The 21,625-nt window shown below is 37.7% G+C and overlaps 1 protein-coding gene and 1 long non-coding RNA gene across 3 annotated transcripts; one reads left to right on the forward strand and one right to left on the reverse strand.

The window, feature by feature from the left end:
• Nucleotides 1-9,080: 9,080 nt before the first annotated feature.
• Nucleotides 9,081-10,657, reverse strand: LOC133993751 (uncharacterized). Its single transcript, XR_009927077.1, has 3 exons — nucleotides 10,633-10,657; nucleotides 10,080-10,230; nucleotides 9,081-9,200 (listed from the first exon to the last, which is right to left on the reverse strand). It is a non-coding gene; the product is annotated as an uncharacterized LOC133993751 (long non-coding RNA).
• Nucleotides 10,658-13,830: 3,173 nt separating this feature from the next.
• Nucleotides 13,831-20,871, forward strand: f11r.1 (F11 receptor, tandem duplicate 1). 2 transcript variants are annotated; one of them, XM_062433428.1, is made up of 9 exons: nucleotides 13,831-14,098; nucleotides 16,504-16,563; nucleotides 16,917-17,033; nucleotides 17,545-17,685; nucleotides 17,817-18,019; nucleotides 18,127-18,229; nucleotides 18,468-18,575; nucleotides 18,985-19,181; nucleotides 19,328-20,871. In XM_062433428.1, the coding sequence occupies exons 1-8, from the start codon at nucleotides 14,047-14,049 to the stop codon at nucleotides 18,999-19,001; spliced, it is 801 nt and encodes a 266-aa protein (XP_062289412.1). In that variant the 5' UTR covers nucleotides 13,831-14,046; the 3' UTR covers nucleotides 19,002-19,181; nucleotides 19,328-20,871. The 2 variants fall into 2 exon arrangements, with proteins under 2 accessions (XP_062289412.1, XP_062289411.1); XM_062433427.1 differs by having other exon boundaries at nucleotides 18,468-19,181.
• Nucleotides 20,872-21,625: the final 754 nt, after the last annotated feature.

The following is a 21,625-nucleotide window of genomic DNA, read 5'->3' on the forward strand; positions in this document are numbered from 1 at the left end:
GAGTCATGCAGCTGTTACCCTAAATGACATCAGAGCATTTATTCGTGGGTGGCTCAGTAAATAAATGAAACAGGTTTTTGTCGATTCACATTAAATTAGCGAACAAAAACCTACTGTACCTTCAACGCAAAATAGTTTCCAGATTATTGGCCCAGGGCAAATCCCCATATAAAAGTTCTTTGGTATCTCCTCCACAACTTTCGATGTCTATCAGGGCACCCTTTCATTCCTTCCTGCTTTGACTCATTCAGTACAGTTTCTTGACTAACTTACATCGAATGAGCTGTGACCCGGGTTCTTGCAATTGGGGCCTTAATGGAGGGTGTGTGTCAGTGGGGCAGTAAATATAGACCTTTCTCAGTTACATTAAATGAAAGCATTAGTCAAAACAGTTTGAGACTCTCAGTATGCTTCAAATAAACAAGATTGTACAATGGGTTGTCTGAAGGCAGAATAATAATAATGATCATTTTATTTGAATAGCCCTTTTCAAGCTAGCAGCGTAAAGTGCTTTCCACTGGTAAAACTGGGAGAAAAGATGTCATGGCCTCCTCTGGCTGTATCCCACTGCCTTCATATCTCTCAGAGAATTTGTACTTTTGTTCATCTTTGTGGTCTCACTGCCAAGAATCATACAGTATCACTTTACAATAAGGTACACAAAAGTTTGAGTAGTTACCAAGGAATAAATGAGGACCGAATGAGGAACTAATTGCTGGTAAACCCCTTATTAAATTTTAAAAAGTAGTTGATTCGTTAATGATTTGTTAATTGAGAAATGACTGTTGTTGTTACTGTGTTGTTGCGGAGTACTGAATCATTACTTCATGATTATCTGTCCATTAGTTACCAGATTTGTAACAAGCACTTTGTCTGAATCATACGGAGGCCTTTACAGTCCTCTCATGCCTCTGTGGGAATCATAGCAGTGAGAAAGCCAACATGTTACCAAATTACATATTAACTTTATAACACAATAACAGCTGTTGGGTGCAAGACATTAATTTGTGATGAATTAATTATTGTGCTTTTCTGGCAAAAGTTATTAAAACTATTTGTCAATATATAACAGTATAATTATTAACAGTTCTCCCAAATAAATGGTTTATGTGCCCACATTTTTAGCACATTACCCTTTATTAAGCAAAATGCATTGTGTTACATTTGTAGAGGCACTATAATCAATACAAAGAATACTTACATAAAAATCATCAAAAGTGCCAAAGCCAAATGCATTTTATTGTACACATTTGACAGAACCAAAAACAGCATATTAATGTCAAATAAATGTAGAGATTCTTGCAGGCTGTATTATAGGATTCATAATTCTTAAAAATATTCACTCAATAAAGAAGATCTGTGTGGTGCAGTGATAGTGATAGAGCTGTCTCCATATGAAAAATTCACAGAAATGATCACTCAATATAAACCCATGGCTAGTGACAGAAAAGGACACACTCCCCCTTAAAAAACCTAAAGCAAAAAAAGAAAAAACACAGGGCTTTCAGGTATAATCCTAAAACAGGAGGAGATCTGTAACCTTTTCTCACATGAACAGGTGATAATTAGGATTCCTTCTTCAGACCAAAATCCTGTTCCACTGAGCTCAGCGCATCTGTAAAACCTAGCTGCTGGCTAAGTTGGGCGTTCACACCATGAGCAGGCTGCAACCCATGACCGCCCATAACTGTAGAATTACTTCCAGGAAGCTGATCATTTATAGTAGCAAATGTGAAACATTATAAATGAGTCATCTTCCATGTGGCCTACATTGCCACCTGAAGCTTTTTCTCTACTGTAATGCAAAACAGGCCCAGTTTTACTGAGGACAAAAAATAAGCATACTTTAGCAAGAAATGGAAGACGAAATAGGAAGCAGGCCACAAAAGAGTCTCAACACACACTTTGGTTTCTGTCAAACCTGACAAAGTTGATTTTGATGTCAGTGATAACAGGTTCATTTCCTGTTTGAAATGAGGCCACATTACAGCTACAGTTTCATGCATATGGTAGCAATGTACTCTCTGCAACTTTGTTAATCAATCAGTACAGAAAAAAATCCATTTGCACTTTGATTATTCAACAAGTCTTAGACTTTTAATGCCAGTGAAAGATATTTTCTTGGTCAGCACTGACTGTTTCAATATTGAACTTTTGTAATTACACCTGTCAACACATGTTCATGATTATGAATGATATGAGCATAACAATTTTTCACCTTCAAAAAGTAATGTATTGACTCTTCTTCCATTTCCCCAAAGTAGTCTCATAATAGCTGGTTAAACACACACAGCTAGCTTCACGCACAATTAATCCCATGGTGAGAGCCATTTAACCGCAGGGAGGCAGATCACAAAGATACTGCCTGAGTGGTTGTTGTTTCCAGAGCTGGACGTCAGGTCACCTCTCCTGCCTGACTGGTCAATAAAGTGCATTAGAAAAAGCTAGGTGGGTGGCTGCAGAGTGGGTTAAAACGGACGCCCGCTGTCTTTTATTTGCCTGGGGCACCTCTTGTCAGCTTCATTGGTTACAAAACATGTACTCTAACATGCGATTTTTACTTAAGACTTAAGGAAAATTGGACATTTTGATGAAATGTATTGATACCACTCTCATATCTGTCCAATGCATTAAAAAGCTTAAGCCAAGTGACTGTTAGCATAGCTTAGCATACAGACTGGAAACAGGTAGCCTGACTCAGTTCTAAGTTTTAAAATGAGCTTAGCAGCAACTCTCAGTGAAACTACATCATTTCTTTTCATATTAAATAAACAACATATAACTATTAATTTAAAGCTTCAGGTGTGCTGGTAGGCAGATTTTTGTGAACCTTTGGACAAAGCCAGAATGGCTGTTTCACCATGATTACAGTCTTCCTGTCTACTGACTCTAGCTTCATATTTAGCATAGAGGCATGAGAGTAGTAAAAAAATAAAAATAAAAATGAAAAAAGTTTATTTCCCCAAACGTCAAACTATTCCTTTGAAATATTCCTGTTTTTGCTGCCCTTCTTTCACTTAGTGTTTTCAAGGTCTTCTTTATTTGAATTACTGTTTATTGTTAATATTGTTAATAATATATTAAGTGTTGTATACACAATCAACATGCACCAATATTCCTATCTTACGTTTCTGTTTGTGTGACATTGTGCATTGCATTTGACAGCATCAGTCAAATGCCTAAAATATCAAATTGACATACTGAGATTGAGGCTACAGCAAAGTGCACATAATGTGAGTAACTGCCTTATTAAACAACATTCATGTTTGTGACTCTGAATGTAAGTTATGCTGCAGCACAACACACTACAGACCAGATGAGATTTTCTGTTTGTTCCACAATCACTAATGAGGCAGATGTGGTTTAAAGCTGTCCTGCTTCGCTCCCACTCCTGGTTGATTCTCTTAATTGACAGCAGCAGAAAAAACAGCAGACCCTGTATTAAAGTACCAGTGTGTAGCATTTAGTAGCATCAAGCAGTAAAGGTTGCTGATTGCAACCAATTGAATACTCCTTCCCCTCCCTTCCAAACATATAGGAGAACCTACAGTGATCACGAAACGTATGAAAAATGTGTAAGGCCCTGTCTGGAGACAGGTTTGGTTTGTCCATTCTTGGCTATCATAGAAACATGGCAGTACAACATGGGGTTTCTGTGGAAGAGGCTTATTTAGATATAAAGAGTTCATTTTAAGGTAACGGAAAAAAGAAGCTTATTTTCAGGTGTATACAGACTAATTAAAACATACTTATGAATATTATATTCCATTTCTGCCGAGTCCATTCTGCTATGCCACTTAATTCTACACACTGCACCTTTAACATCTGTGTGGAGTGGAAGATGAATTCTTGTTTAATTCACCTCAGACTTGATGGAGATGATTCCCACCAGGCTTGTATAAATAAGATGGACCTCTGGCAATAGCTTCTCCCACAGGGGGGGAGTGGTAGCCTGGAGGAGCTGCACAGCGAGCTGGGGACGGGGCTAATTTATCTGTGTGGCCCAGGCACAAAGCCAGATTAGGTGGTTTGAGCCTTTGGAGCTTTGCTAATATAAAACACAATATGCACATGCACGCCAAGCATTGCAGCTGTGATGCAGCTCTGTGTCTCTCAGGGGGAGGCCAGGATGAAGATTAATTCATGATAAGATTAACCTGACAGCAGCCTGCTGATCAGTGCAATCACGTGATGCTTGAACAGGAAATCGAGAAAATCAGGTTGGTGGTATGGGTGCAAACATCTCTGGTCACCTGTGACTCAAAGCTGGGTCTTGGCAAAGTCCATGCAAATGAATCAACAGTTGGCAATTTGACAAACTGTTCATATAAGATGTTTATATATGATAGGAAGCCATAGTGTGCTAATTTTGTGTTGAGCCCAAGCAGAAACTCAATACAGGAACCTTTAAAAGGTAAAAGATGGACAAGACGGTAAATGGCATTTGGTGTAAAATGCCAAGCTTTAAAGAGCAAGTGTAATCTGCTTTGTTGTAGTTTCCTGTTATTACAATATTTTGATTTGCAGACTGCAAAAGAAGCACACAGTGTACCTCAGCAAGAAAGGAAACTATACAGTTTTCTAATTTTGAGAGGGGATTTTTTGTTGTTGCACTCTGTGATGACGCAGAATTAAAGTGTGTTTATAAGGACAGGAAGCCAAGCACAGTATTTTTATTTGTTCCTTTGTACTTAAAGCCTATGTCATTTCCATGACATAGTTCAGACAATATTTCCACTGCACTTGGCTTGAGTTAATTTACTACCACAGGAAGTGACATCAGGCAACTGTTTATGCTATATCTGTACTGTTAGTGACACTGCTTATTATGAACCAGTTGTGGAAATACTGCAATGAATCCTTTTTCTCTCTTCTCCATTTTTTCTTGCCATCCCACCTCCAACAAAGCCTTTTCATTAACACCCTTTAACTTCACTCTTGTGTCAACCATCACAGTTACAAAATCACTAGAATGTGTCCCTGTGTACAGAAAAAGTACCTGATCAAGTACACACAGAATTTTCATTGTGACCAACCTTTAGTGTAAGTAAGTCACAATCTTGGTCGATGCACACACGCCATCAAAAGAAAATGCTCTCAGTGCTGCATCACTGTGAGTAACATAGCTGGCAAAGTACACAATTGTGAATACTGTAGAAGCCTGTGTGTGTGTGAGAGAGCGCCAGAGAGTGAGGTAGACATCGTCCTCGTGGCAAACATCAAGTACAGTGCTGCCTCTGGGCTACAGTTAAATGGTTTTCTTCACTTGCTCTGGGTTTCCCCTAAAAAAATCTGAGGTGACTGATCTTGCTCAAATACCAAGCTGGTTTCAACTTCTTATGACAGTTTATGAAAGTTAATCTCCAGATTCATACATGAATAGTTGACTAGTCATAGCTGGAGAAGCATAAGTTAAAAAAATACCACAAGTGGCAATGCCATTTAAGCACCTTAAGTAAAAGTAGCCGTATCATCAAAAAGTACATAAAGTGTTAAAAATAAAGTAACTCGTCATGCAAAATGGCCTCCTACGGAGTGTTGATCATATAGCTACATAGTGTGAATATTATTATAAATGCATTGACATGTAATCAGCACAACATTGTATTTCAGTACACTACCTGAACAAAGGTACTAACTTTTCACTAGTTATTCAGCACTATTCCACTCCACATGTCTAAGAGTCTTTGGGCAAGATACTGAACCCCAAATTGCTCCCAAAAGCTGTGCCATCAGCATTTGAATGTGTGTGGGAATGTTGGAAGACTAGAAAGGCGCTATATCAATGCAGTCCATTTACCATTCAATCACATTAGTGATGGCTTTGTTCAGTTGAAGTGTTGGCAAAGGATGAGCATGCATAACTATATTATTTCAACACCTTGAAACTGAACAGAAGGCAGTCATTATAAAAGTGAATACTTATACCTGTGTTTCCCCTGCTATATCTGCTGTCAAATACACCCACATAGCACATCATGACACGTACAGATGCTCACCTGTATAACCTCAATACCATGAATATGCTGTGTGTATTTAGGGGAACTGTCACGTTGGTGCAAAACAACAGCCCCCTCTGCAGGACAAAAACTGGAAGCAATGTCACAAAAATGACAAATGGGGCAAATCAGTGCTTTGGTGACACCTACTGTAAAAAGGAAGTTGTGTTTGGGGCATGCTGGATACACAATCAGAGCTTTAGACATGAATTGGACAAGTTTGAGAGTAAACTTTCAATGTATCAATTTTCTATAACACTTACATTGTTTTCAGCTGCAGTTTTCCCAGCATAGCTTTACTTGTGAAACCAGGTGTGATACTTTTCCTACTGCAGTATTTGTTTTCTGTTGCAGTTTAAAAGACTTCACAGGCAAATACATTCTATTGATAAAAAAATGCACTTAGTTATTAGCAACAAGAGTATGTGTTATATTACATTATGTATGTGTTGTATGGAAGTAGTGACTTGTACAGAGAAAATACTGGACACATTTACTATGTATTCAGACCTTTATTTGTTACTATACTTTTAGTTTTGCATTTAACACACCTTTGGTGAACATTTGATTTGTCTATTTGAAAAATATAACCATATCTTGATAAGTGCTTCTTTGCAAATAATACTAAGCAGCATAGCTTCTGATGACGGTGGCAACTTATAACAAAAGTGCACTGCAGACACAATTCATGTTTGAAATGTGACACCAAAGTAAAAAACAAAGAAAACAACAAAATCTAGGCAGAATGAAGTAAGCAGCATAAAAAGAGCCCACAAATATCCTTAACGTGTCTGTGTTTAGCTAGTGCAGAAAGCGTGTGCAATTTTAATGTAAACATCAAATATTAAAATGAAGGCAGCTTTGAAAAAACACATGAAGCTACAATAATCATTCATACTACACACATACTGTGTACATTATCTCATGCATACAAGCACATGGGCAACAGCTAATTTAAACACTCCAGGATTATTAGAGTGAATTTCAGTATTGTGCAAAACATTATATTTCCACCAACTGTTATTCTCACCATATTCATTCTTGGTCTGTCAGTTATTACTGAAGAAACAGGCTAAATCAATGGGTGGGTCATTGTTTTTTTTCCCTTTCTGTTTGTTCCAATTGGTTCATATTAACTAATTTAAAATTCATTCGTTTTTTTCTAGTTTCATCTGTCTTTTTCTCCCACATATGACTTAATATGGAGAATATTACATGAAAGACAATTTTGTTTTCAGACACTTGTACTGACTCCACTGGTCATGTAACATCAAGTAAAAAGATATTGGCCAACCTTTTAGGCTGCAGGACACTGAGTGACACATGGTGCAGATCTTGAAGTAAGAAATATTCATCCAAATCATTTTATGTATTTGTGTCTTATTGCTGTTCAAAGGGTGCGGGGAGACTGATATTGCTATAAAGATGTGCAGAGCTAAAGAACCGTCAGAGGTTTGTTGAAACATAATTAGTGTTAGTGTGCAGAAGAATAAAGGTACAGTGCTGAAGGTATCTGAGATTAGCTAGCAGCAGAGGCAGTGACCGAGCAATCATTCATTATTGTTATTCAAAAGTCATATTATTCAGGATATTTGTCTATGTTACAATGTAGTTCAGCAAACTGGTAACACTGTAATACAACCCAAATTAAAATTAGGGGGTGAAGTCAAAGAGAGAAATGAATATGTAGCACAAAAAACCCAATCATAGGGCTCTCCACATTTTTACATACAGCTATATGTTGCAAGAGCACCAGATCTGTGTTGTGATGATCTCCACTATTATAAGCCAAGGTTTTCAAAGAGGGGGGTGGGTCTTTCTAGGGGGGGGTCCAAACTGTTTCAGGGGAGGCTCAGTGAATGGAAGTGAAACAACATTGCATTAGCTATTTAATTAGTTATCAAATGGAGATAATGTAGAATAGCCTAATTATGTGTGATTTGGTTATAGAAACGGTTCAGAGATACAGTAATTTTGGGGGATTCGACTGTTTTTCCCAGAAACTGATAAATACCTTCAGACAGACCTTTTTTATGTATTTGGTGTAGTCTGAAGTATGTCAAAAAACAATATCAGGCTATTTTGGTTCAATTGTTGAGGATATATGGGATCAAATAATACAATCATGATCCCATAAGCATCCGGGAATTGAAGTAAACTAAGCAAGCAAAAAGAAATGGAGGGTGGAGTGGGGGATAGCACCTTTTTCCAAACTTTTTCTGAAGGGAGGCCCACAGTCTCAGACTTTGAAAACCCCTGCTGTAAGCCAACCCATTTGTGTTCACAGAATCAACAAGATGCAATATAAATCTATAAGAATGATCTGTTTTTCTTTAAAAAACTAAATGATTGTTAGTATCAAGACAGGACCCTGATCATGACAACGGGCAAATGTCTTGAATCAGTTGTATCATAACAGAAAATAAACACTGTTCACTGTTGACTTTGTTTTCACTGTCATTTATGTTAATATTGTGAGTTCCTTCCTGTACTTCCTGTACTTCCTTCCTTGGAGTTGACTTGATGTTTTACAGTGTCATTTATTCGGAGGGGTTTTCATGCCTTACGAAATGATAACCGCCAACCATCAAACCAGAGTGGATCACAAACCATGTTTAAAAAAATGTCCAGTGAGTTGTTACCCTGTGAAAGGGACAGTTCAGGGACTCAGAAGCCCCACAGCTACAGGAAGTGACATCACCAGTGATAAAAGCCATGGCGCAGATTTGAACATCACACTTATTGCAGAGCAGATTGGAAGAATCCCTGTATGGGAACAGGAAGGGAGTTTAGATATTGTTTCAACTGTTGTTTGTAGAAATCAAATCAGTGGTTGAAGTAGACTCTACTCACTGTGATGCACGGCCATGCTGTTCTCCTTCCATTCGGTGCCTTGGTAAACCCTGCAGGTGTAGGTGTAAGGCTTCTCGTCATCCATCGGAGCCCAAGTGAGGCGGCACAGAGTGGGAGTGACCAGGCTGACGTTGCTCCTCCTGCGGTCCTCAGTGGACACATAGATGACGGCGTTGGGGTAGGTGCTGCCAACCAGCCGGCTGTCCTGCCGATACTCACAGTAGGGGCCTGGGACCTCATAGGTGGGTGGGAACTCACAGTCCACCCTGACATTTCGCTCCATGTAAGTTAGACAGGGAAACATCTGAGGGCCACGTGGAGGGAACAGAAGTGTGGTAACTGGGTTCACTGAAAGAGACGTAAAAAATAAAATACCAAGAAGTTACACTCAGAATACCAAGAAGTTACACTCAGAAAACACAAAATGTGCAATTTGCACGTAGTATTTATATTTAAATGAACGCTGTAAAAGATAAAGCCAAAGCAACACAATGGCAATATAGCAGAGACACCTGAGTAATGTTTTGCATAAAAAAAGCTCAAGCTCAGTCATCCTGCATGCGGATCATGAGTCACAGCCACCAGTTTTTGAAGACACTTTGGATTTTATACATGTAATTTAGGTCTTTGTAGATATTTGTTTTATTGTAGGTATTAAAAGTTTAAGTAAAACACCTTTAATAAATCCCCTGTGATTCAATATAAGAGAGAATGAACATGGAAAAAGTCAAGAGGTTGATGAAACTAACACTGTTGATACTAGTTCAACCCCTCCCCATCAACTACTCAGCTCAGTGGAAAGGCATGACTTGGGTTCAAATCATCCACATAATTTTGGGAGAAAGCAGTTGTCTGTAAACCTTGTGGATTACATAATCCTCATTAAATCTTTACTGACTCTGTGGTGAAATTGAGAAATGACACATTGGTGCAGTGTTATTGGATTTTGGGCTGTCTTGGAGGAGTTCACAACATGTATCTAATCTCTTTATGACTTACATTTTAATTAGAGCCCAGATATTAAAAAAAAAAGAAAAAAAAAGATCTTCAGTGCAACAATCCCCCTCTTTGATTGAATCACACACACTTTTTTTTATAGGCTACATTACTGGAATGGGTGCTCAACATCTAACTTTTGTCTGCAGGACCCTCCAATGACTGCCAGTAGTTTTAACAGTAACATACCAGTCTAAAATACGTGAATTAAAAAAAAAGAATCGTACATACTGTGATTCTGAGTTTGGTGCGTTAGCATTATCCTGCCAAACAGGAGGCAGGCCGTGGCGAACAGGTGAGGTTCCATGGCGATTGGTACGATCAGATCAATAACCTTCACAGCACTGGATGACCTGTGAAAGTTTGAACATGCAGAACCAGACTACCACACGTGATTAAAGCAGAAAACACACGATTTATAGAACATACAGAACCTAGAGTACCTAGTACTTAACCAGTAGAACCTATAGACACACACAGTAGGTCTAAACGTGCAAACAAAGCGCAAACAGCAGCACATGTTTTTGAACCCACTATAGCGCAGTAATAGTGGGCCTGTGCCCATCTGGGTGGGCTGCAGACGAGACTACGCCTTTGCAGTGACTTTGCACTGCAGCAAACTGCCGACTTCTACCCACATATTGTCCTTACTGCAGCTCTAAGAGCAATGCAGACTATGTCTCTGATAGATGCGAGACCGACCAGAAAATGTTAAATATTCAATAAAGACACGTTTGAGTCTTATGTTGTTTTTAAACCCTGCAGATGAGACAGCCCAACCTACCTGGTAGTTGATCCCTATCCCGAGCTCCTCCCGTGTGTATGCAGAGCAGCATCCGCAATCCGCAGCATCAGCAGCACAGCGCTGACTGATGACTGCTGAGGACAGAGTTAATTCCCTCAACTTGTATGTCTGCACTCACACACACACATCGGCTGCATATCTTCAATAAGCCGATCCCCGAGCAGGGATCCAGCAGAAGTGAAATCTCTGGATATAATTGTAATCTTACAGAGAAACCGCTTCGCGTTTTCTTGCCCATGCGGAATAGCAGAAACTCCTCATGTGGGGCGCAGGCTTGATGAGGGGTTGTAACGTCTTTATTTTGGGAGATCTTACATTATAGAATGGTAATCTGGATCTTGGGTTTGATGTTAAAATGTAGGCAAACATAATGTATTTTTGTTTTTAACGACAACAATTCTTTTTTTTTCTTTTTTCTTTTAAACTGTAACCATTCCTCTCACCCAGATACTTGTTTCTGAGGAGAGTTCCCCCTGCAGGACAAACACTGACATATGCAAAAAAATAAATAACTAAATAAATAACTAAATAAATGATAAAATACACAAATAAACGAAACATTTAAAAAAATGGGTAATAAAAAATGTTATTTCTTTATTTTTTACATTGATTTATTAATGCATTTCTTACTTATTTCTGTATTTCTGTGTTTGTTAGTATCTTAATAAGGTAGACGATCACTCCTCAGTCCATTTGTGTTTTTTTGCCCCAAACAGCCAGAAAACATGACTGTACATTGCATTGCATTGACTGTCTGAGGGGGTGTGTCTGTGTGTTTGTATTCGGGGTTTAGATTTGTAAATTGGTTTGGAAATGATATAACTCACTTGTATGTTAATTTATTGTCAGAAATGTTGAATCTTTGTCTTTCTGTTTGAATATTGAGTCATGTGTCTCCTCATGAGTTTAAAGAAGCCAGAACAGAGTTGAAACCGTGTCTCTATTCTTAATAAATCCATAACTTCAGTTGCTGTCCCCAATACCAGACTGGTAACGTATGTGTGAATAAGTTACAGTATGCGTGTGTGCATATTTTGATATTGTCAGTCATCTTACTATTAGGTGATATTAGTTCAGTATTCAGTAACCTGTACATTTTGTGAAAGTGTTGATGATACTATGATCAAGAAGAAGAATAGAATGATCAAGGACAGTTTGGGAGCAGAGTATGATAAGGGAGAATGAGGTGACGAGCAAGCTTGGGTTGTGAAAAATAACAGGAGACACTGGTCTGTGTTTTGACTTCTGTAGCTCTGCCTATCTTTGTATATAATGTTCACTTGGGTGTGTAAAAGTCAGTCTTTGTCATATTTGGCATGAGCTAGACACAGTATAGATATAGTATCCACAACATTCCCTGCTTCAGTCTGTTAACATTTTTATACTACATTTAGTTTGTGGTCCTGCGTAGCTTAGTGGGTAGAACATAACTTAAACACCACCAGGGTCAGGGATTTGATTTGTGTTTGGGCCACCTAAAAATGTATGCACTTACAGTACCATAAGGCGCATTGCATAAAAAAAGGTGTCTACCAAATTGCATATTACAGAGTTTCTAAATGCGATATGTTTTGTTTTGTTTCTAAAGAGAGTGGAGCAGGTCCACCTGCTAGGCAAGATGTAGACATCAGCTATTAATGATCATTAAAATACTGGACCAAGCGTGTCAATAACCTCTTAAAGAAATGTAGTGGGGTTAATATCAAGGCTGCATATAGTTGATTTCACAAAATGACAATGATACAGGTTTAAGATTGCTGAAATAAATATGACTGTCCCTACTGAAATGTAAAAAGCAGTGTGGGGGGCGATTTGTTGCCTTATGCCCTTGACACCATTTATAAATCAATTAAAAAACTTCTCACACATCTCTTGTGAGGTATTGAAGTGGGAGAGGTTGATGATTGAGTCATCTTAATGTGTGTGGGTTCTTGTTTTGTTTGAGTGAGGTTAAAAGATTAATGAAACTGGTGGCAAAAGTCTGAGAAGAGCAACACACATGTATGTTAAGACTTTTTGGACAATAAACACACTATTTGGCATGGGTGGTCTGTAAATTATTAAAATGATCATTGGATCTTAAGAATTTACCATACAACCATCACTGCGACCACGTTTACTGAACCTTTGATATGAAATGCTGCACTTTGCATCTGTATCTGTTTGGTTTATCTCCTCTGTTTCAAAGACATTTATTTGTTCCATGCTGAAAATGTATGAAAACATTGAAGCCCCCCTCCACTCAAAACTTCACTGTGCAGAATTGATGTACAGTATGTGATGAGTTTGACACTAAAATATTGTTTTCACATTTATCTGCTGAAGAGTTTCTTAGTGCTGACCTTAAATCTGGCATGTAGACCTTACAAGCTTCATTTGTGACATCACATCTACTTTGGAAACCAATCTTGGTCAAATATTCAACATTCCCAAGCGTGATGTGGAAACTTAAAGAAGTGGGACACACCTTATTAAACTTTTGAAACAAACAGTTTAATAAAATAGATTCAGGATTTATCAGGGAGGGAGAAGGTGAAGATTGATTTGTATGTGAAATTGTATGTGATACTCTTTTTGTGGAAAAAAAACACTGTAGACAGACATTAATATTCTAAGGCAGAGCTTTTTTTTGGTATGTCTTAACATATCTGAAACGTATATTTAAAATGTAATTATCATTTTTAAATTATTTATTGGCATTAATTTCAAAGCCTGATTCATGTAATATGTATCTAACATACATTTACGAAATATAGATAGCAATCATGGCTTTCATGATCATAGTTTGTTATTAAAGAATAGTTAAAATATTAAAAAATTAAAAGATGACGGTTTCTTGGAGTTTCCCTTTTGCTGTGATAGATATAAGGGAAGAGAACTTTGCACATGACATAAAACTAATACAAATTACTCACACCATATGCTGCTGAGTCATCGTTTTTTTCCTCAAAAATGAAGAAGGAAAGGAGGTTAAATAGTGCTACAGAAACATAAAAATCAGTGTCAGAGCTCACCCACAGCTGATGATGGTAGAGGGTTCAGAGACCTGACCCCACTGACTGTTGTTTGTTTAGTCTGTGCAAATATCACCTGGCCAATTACAAACAGCGAGCTTGGCCCTGTTTTCTCTGTATGGAAATGTGCCATGTAGCTCCTGTCAAACCTGCTTTTCCACTCTGACGTCACCCAGACACCTGAGACGCTTTTATTACCCGGAAGTCACCTGGGCGGACTCGGCAGGGGAGAACAGACGCTTATTGAAGCTGTAAACATAGTTGATAAAAGTTGGACATATCGAAGCTTGGTTGGATACTCGACGCGAGGAAGTTTTTTGTAATTTTTTTGGCCGTTTTTTATTCTCCAGGAGTGTTGTTGAAGAAGGAATAGGTCGACATGCGTTTCAACAGGTTGCTCTCAGTGGCTTTGTTCGTGTGCGCAGCAACAGGTGAGATATTTGGCAGCAAACTTAAGTCGTTTGAGGACTATTCAACGCTAAATGTCTTTATATTTGTATTATTTAAGTACATATTTATCAAGCCAATGCTCACAGGCTCTAAATGAAATATTAAATGAGCTTTTATGACTTGTTTTATTATCCCCAAATGAACGCTGGGCCTTGTCTAAAAAAATGTAGGCCTGTTTTGTATCAGTTGGCGACAGGCAGTGGGTTTAGGAATGTAGTGAGAAGTTGATATTTGTGGCAATGAAACATTGGTGTTTTTGTGGTCGCAGGACATATTATGTTTTGCTGTGATGTCCTTTAAAAAAAAAAGAAAAAAGACAGCAATAAAGTAAAACAACTGTAAACAACTATAAAACCACACATGTGTGAGAGGAAGGGACACCAGGTTGATTAGTTCCTCCTCATTTAGAAAATATATCATTGTAATTTGATAATAAATGTGGGAGGAGGGCTCCTGAAAATATAGCATTTGTTCTCACTTTTCTCATTCGTGTATATGCATCAGAATGAGGTCACTGTTTTATTCATTTATATGAGCAAATGTAACTGTAAAGAAGGTGTTAATAATAGTCTGTATGTGTGAATGCAACCAAAGCTTGGAAAACACAGACGGGAAGGTTTTCAGCTTTCCAGACTGAACTGAATTTTGAATTTGACTTGTGGGTGGATGGACTTTTTTTCTCTCCCTGTAAAGAACCTGAAATAATGTCCTTGGTTATTGACAGGGGCATTGCTGACAACATTTCTTTACACTATAAACTTGGAGCTTTAAATTTACTGTCTTGTCTTGCAACAGTGCAGTGATTTCCAAAAGTCTCTAATTTGTTCACATACTCTTTGTAAGCTCAGATTCATCATTTTGACGTTTTCTCCTTCGAATATTCACTCTTAAGTTAGGAAAATCTGCCTCACAAACATGTTCTTTTAAGTATCTTTTTTTATGTGTAAAGAAAAAAGAACCATGAATTAAGACAGAGCAGTAAGATGACATGATGATTGATGACTGATGCCCTGTTTCAGTTTTCACAAGTGTTTTTATAAATCAAAATTTCTTCAAGCTGCTTTCCAAGGCGGTTACTGTTCATCTTTGTTGTGATACTCAGTTGGCACCTGTAGTACTGGTGCTGCTGTTTGACTTCTGTCCAAATCTGTACACTGCACTTGTTACTCTATACAGAGAAATCTACTGTGGGGTTTGAAATGGAGTTTCCACATTAATCTGTAACCTGCATGTGCTGCCAGTATCTTACACTGGAGGACTTTAATCACTCCAGCCCGAAACTCACACAGTATACAAACAAGGAAGCCATGGACTGCTCTGGTTTCATTTTACACTGTAGGCTTATCTCTCCAACAAACCAAAACTGTGACTGTGCTATTTTATCTCAGGCAACTATTTGTTGTCTATATATACTATAGTCTTTAAAATACATAACATCAACTTGTCATTATTACATTTTATTAAATGGCATATTGATACACGTGTTAAAATAAGGTATCTAGTAGTAAATACAATGGCACCGTTGATGGCTTGTTCGGCATACAGTAAATGATTTACCGGCTGGTGCTGCTGTTCCCTGTATTTGACGGGCTTCTCCTACACAGACGTGGCAGACAGCAAGGTAGTAGTTAAATCTTGTAACTACCAACAGTCAAAGCCATGCCAAGTGGTTTAATGTTATGCATTTGTGCATGTATGGTGAGACAGACTAAATAGTGCTTTAGCAGTGCTGCTGTGCCTGAAAAGACCCAGTTTCAGCTAGACTGTTGACAGTTTCACCTGAAGGTTTCTGGCTCAGCAGAAAGGAATGAGCAACTTTTTTTGGTTCACACCCTGGAGGCTTCTCACTATTGTTTACTTTGCGTAACAAGGGGTGTGTTCATCAATCGTCACACATTTTCACAGCATGACAGTTTGTGAAGTGATACTATGGAGATTAAACCTCTCATGTATTAATAACAGTCTTGACGTAGCCTGGTACATTTTAGTTTTAAAATCTAGTTTATAAAGCAGAAACGGTAATACAAATATTTTTGATGTCCCATTAATCCTCTTTTGACCTGAACCTGTCTTGTAGTTGAGGGTAACTGCTGAACCTTTCAAAGGGGACCAACAAGTATACTGATCCCAGATTAAAACAAAAAACTTTAGAAGTGATGGTAATCTGCATCCCAGCCTTGGTTCAACCAGTCTTGATACCTGTTGCAGCTTCTTGTGTTCAACCATATAAATATTATGACAGTGCTTTTATTTTGCCTCCAAGTTTTTGAACTGTTCATATTTCAATCCTTTAAAATCCATGTATTATGTATTATAGTGACCGCATGTAATGGAACTTCAAAAGTCTAATTACCTGTATTTGTTGTATTTTAATGTCTGTGTACAGGTGTAAGCAGCTTTTCAGTTACTTCCTCCAATCCAGATGTGAAGGTTAAAGAGAATGAAGGTGAGTCCTGAAAATGTAAATTCATTTGAAGATAGAGAAAAGGCCAGGAAATTATACATCACATGGGATTATTTCCCCTTGGTTTGTAATGTTTGGTTACAAATCTGCTAGGTTGTCCATGAAGCACTTCATTAAAAATGATCTATATCTATATCCACATAGCTGATTAGTTGTTGTATGAATACATTTTAAGGTTGTAAAAGTTATATTAAAATGTGCCATCATTAGAATAAAGTATAACTGTGATTGCCAAAGAGGGTTTGACACATATTATTTGCCAACACTACATAATAAAAGTGAAGACAGTAGATTTGTGTTTTCTCTTTGGATTCATTGTGAACTCTTTATTTCAGGGGTTGACCTTACATGCAGTTATTCAGCGGACTTTGGTGCAGATGCCAGAGTTGAGTGGAAATTTAAGGACATGAAAGGCTCGCAGACATATATCGTTTATGATAAGAAAATCACAGGTAAGTGGGTTCACAGTTTGTGTCTGTGTCTGTTTGTCGACAAATATTTTCAGATCTTTTTGTCATTTTGTCCGTCTCTCAAAAAATAGTTTAAAAGATATTGAAGAAATTTGGTGGAAAGAATCAGTTTCCTATAATTGATTGAAAAATTGTTGTACTTGCAGCCTATTACGTGTGACATAACATACCATCATTTCTAAATGTGTTGTGCAAGTACGACCAAAAGTAGTTAAGACATGTGCATATCTGCTCCAGCTCATTCTGAAAACTTTGACTGCAGACATAGATTTTGAATGTCCATAACTCACTTCATATTTTACATAAACCATCCCCCTGCAAAACCCTAATATTCCTGTACAGGATGAAAAAAACAGCATGATTGCCTATCACTGTGTTTTGTGATTCATATTAGCTTCTAAAATGTTTCTATTATCAAGTAACAAATTCAGAGGAATCTGCAGCTTTGACAGACGTTTCCTATCGGTTATGTAATGCTGCAACTCTTCCACAGCACCATATGCCAGCCGAGTGGAGATGTTTGGTAACAATCTGAGATTCTCCAAAGTGACCCGTAACGATAACGGAGTGTATGACTGTGAGGTGTCTGGCAACGGCCAGTTCAGAGAGACCAGAGTGAAGCTCACTGTTCTCGGTAAGGATCCTTTGTAACTACACCCAGACACAGTCACTACCATAAAATAAATAATATTCTGACTCAAACATCTTTGTCTTAAGTTTTTGTGCTTTGTGGTCCTGATGAAAACTGAATGTTATGTCCTACAGTGCCTCCATCTGCACCCGTGTGTCGGGTCCCTACCTCAGTGACAACAGGCAAGAAAGCCCTCTTGTCCTGCTTTGACAAAGACGGCTCACCTCCTCCCCAATACAAGTGGTACAAAGATGGCACCCTTCTGCCTGCTGACCCCAGCAAGATTGCTGCCTTCAAAAACGCCACCTACAGGCTGAACCAATACACTGGCAACCTGGTAAGCTGCAACTCATCTCACCTTGCACCGTATAAACTGTGACAGCTGCGATCTTATGGGCTTTTAGAAATAATATAACTCATATAAATGTATCCTGTCTGTCTTAGGAGTTTCCTGCTTCCAAAAAGATGGACACAGCAGAGTATTACTGTGAGGCTTCCAACAGTGCTGGTCCTGCTCAGCGCTGTAGAGCTATGAGAATGGAAGTCCGTAAGTGCTCTTCACTTGAGCCTGACCTGATTTCTGATTTTTATTTTTTTAATTCTTACCAGAAGTGAAGGGATGAAATGAAATGAAATGAAAAGGGGATACATTCAAGAGATTATCATCTTTAACCCAGTTTCAGGCAGTATACTGTGCTACGTACCAACACTAAGGACATTAAACTTTCATTTTCAGTTTAAAAATGCTAAGTTTTCTGTCATCATCCTTTGTGCTCTTCTTCAAGGTGACATGAACACCGGAGGGATTGTTGCTGGGGTAATAGTGGCTCTCCTGCTAGTGGGCCTACTGGCACTTGGAGTTTGGTACGCCAACAAGAAAGGATACCTGCCCAGTGAGTGTACACTTCCACATTTACTGTAATCAACAATATTCTGGTATTCATGTTGACATTATCTTGGTCCTCTAAAATCCAGACAGATGGTACACCAGTGGAAACCTGAAATAATTTCTCCTATTAATTATAGAAGCTAGTTGAATCCAACACATTGTCCGAATTTGCATTTTAAATTAAAGCAAATTCAGCATTTTGGAAGTCTTAATGGAAAAACAATGTGATCACTTTTAAAAGAATGTTTAACTTCCTCTTCCTCTAACCTGTTCCTGTAACCTGCACCCCTATGTTAATGTTTTTTGGTCATGTGTAGGAGGAGGGAAAAGGCAAGGTGTTATACAGTAATGTGTGCAGCTTACAAGATGTTTGTGTTCAACCATTGACTTTGTTTCCTTTCTTCCCTGTACAGAGAAGAGCGAAAGGTAAGATCACTTTCTTTCTTTTTTTTTTAATACTTTGCAGGTTTCATTCAGATTGCATGTGTAAAATGATACGCTGTCTCTGTGACAAGCTCATAATGTTCTTTTAAATTATCTGTGCAGCAAATCAAAGCCCAATGTGCTCTACCAGCCTCCTTCAGTGTATGGTGGTGAAGAAGAAGAAGATGTACGTATGAATCTGCCTGTTTTTAACTTTAAAACACACTGCTGTTATTCCAAGTGATTTATATGTCAGTAATGTTTCTTCTGTCAGGTTTTTCTATGTTTAAGAAAAATGTTCCAATAATGATGTTTGGTGTGTTTGTTTCCCAGGGGGAGTTCAAACAGAAGTCATCGTTCGTGGTATAGCCTGCAAGCAACAGACATAACTGGAGATCACCATGATTTTCAATGTTTCTCAGTGTGTTTTTTTTTTCTTTTCTGTTTTTAGTGAGGTCCTGAAACTAACTTTTTTTTTTGTTCCTAAATTGCAGTTTTCGTAGTGCAGTGTTTGAGTTAACTTGTACTTTACAGTTGAACATCAACGTGTGTGCTTTAAGGATCAAGGTTTTTGGAAATTATTTACTACAGGGACGACAGCTAGTGATACGTCTTTTGTACATGAATTGTGTTTTTAATAGGATGAGCTGTGGCTACTAGTCACGGATTTTTGGAGGTTTAGAGTTTGTGCCTCTGAGTTTCTGATTTTCAGTGCCTTTTTTAGAATAGAATTAACTCATTTCTAACATAGTTGAAAGGACACAATTGCGTGTAAATGCCTGAAATCATCTCCTTTTAGCTGAATACAAATTTCAGTCCCTTTTTAGTTATTTTCTTTACAAGGGGGGGATGGACTCATGTGATAGGCACATTTTCCCTGCAGATGCAGTGTCTTGATAAGACATTTTTTTACGATCACATTTTTATTACACTTACTGATCTGTCACCTTAATTTCCTCCAGTGAAACACTCTTATCTGTCAATCTGTGTCGAAGCAGAAACATTTAAGCAGCTAAAATATTGCTTGACTCTTGAGATGTTTTTTTTTTCTTCTTGTTTTTTTAACAACCATAAAACGTTTTTTGTGTACAATATTTTTTTCTATGAAAGTTTATAAAATGTCTCATTTCTGTAAATATACGCTTTTGTGTTTGCAATTAAGAACAATTTAGAAAGTCAGCTGCTCTTCCTGTCACTGAGGTTCCTGATATTAACTTCAAACTTTACGGTAACCTTATTACATCTGAGATTGTTATGGAAACTGGTTATAAGACAAAGATTTCAGGTGCACCATCTCTTTAAAATTTCCTTTCTGATTGAGCTAGTAGTACATTTGTTTGTTGTTTGTAGGAGACATAAGTTTGTAATCCTCTGCACTACATTGGCTAAGTTAATGCATTGATAAGAGTGTATGCTTATAGTACAGAAAACTTCACGCATGGTGTGATTCATTTCCTGTTGAAATGTCATTTCCTGTCAGCTGAGATGCAGGAGATACAGCACTATGTGATGAACTGGAGGCAAAAATGTGACTAAATGACAATGTCAGTTAAAAAAAATTAACACAGGATTTAGTTTTTAAGTGATGACAAGCATGTTTGTATGGCATCATGTGTAGCATTACCATATGATTAATTACACAAACTGTTATCCTTGATATCCACAAGTACTCAGGTCATGTATTTAAGTGTGAGTCACCAATACATATCATGAGTTTATATAATCTGTCAGATATATTTAAATTGGGAAACACTAGGTTTTTCTACATTTCTCTGTACAAACCTTCCCTTTATAGGCAGTTAAAAGCTTATCAATAATGATTATTGTGACTTCTCTTTATGTATTGGTTAATAAAATTGTTTGTTAAATTGGATAAACTGTCGTGTCAATAAATGGATATTCAGTGTATGTCATTTGGTGTGCTGACTATGTGCAAAGACCTCCAGTAAACGCGTAAAACTAAAGTTCAATGAAGGGTATCGACAGCAGCCTGCATATAAAAGACCAATATATCATCTTGATTTTTCCTGACAACCTCTGCCACATGCTGCACACCAGTTACCAGATATAGGTTTTGCTGAAATTTGGAAGTTTTGGACCACTGATTGCTGCAGTGAGCCTCTTTTCAATGATATCAGTCAACATGAAGATACTGCATATATGTTTGCCCAGCATTTAAACTGAGCATGATGGAATGTTGGCCACTTAATTGGACTCTTTTAATGACAATATTATGAAGTTTTTCCTTTAAATGTGTCCAGAACACCTGAAAGTGTCAGCACAATAAACCCTTTCAATAATATGACTTGACAGTTTCCTTATATGATGCCATATAAAACTATCACTGTCACTAATATCAGTTAAGGGGCAATTTAGGGCCAAATTATACAGTAAACCAGCCAGTGATGTCCCCAAAGACACACTTCAAAGTGCATGCATTTCAATGCAAGAGTCTAAACATATAAATATTCTTATAATAAATAGTGTGTCTTTCCAAAATGATACACTTTACATGAGTCCTGATCTCTAATTACAAAGGAGTGAATGTTTTGTTTATTACCATAACTAAATTGTTTTTTCCCTTAACACTGCCTAGTTAACATGAAACTGAATATAAAGGTAAGCCAATTT

This window comes from Scomber scombrus, chromosome 14, assembly GCF_963691925.1.
Source record: "Scomber scombrus chromosome 14, fScoSco1.1, whole genome shotgun sequence".
Taxonomy (NCBI): domain Eukaryota; kingdom Metazoa; phylum Chordata; class Actinopteri; order Scombriformes; family Scombridae; genus Scomber; species Scomber scombrus.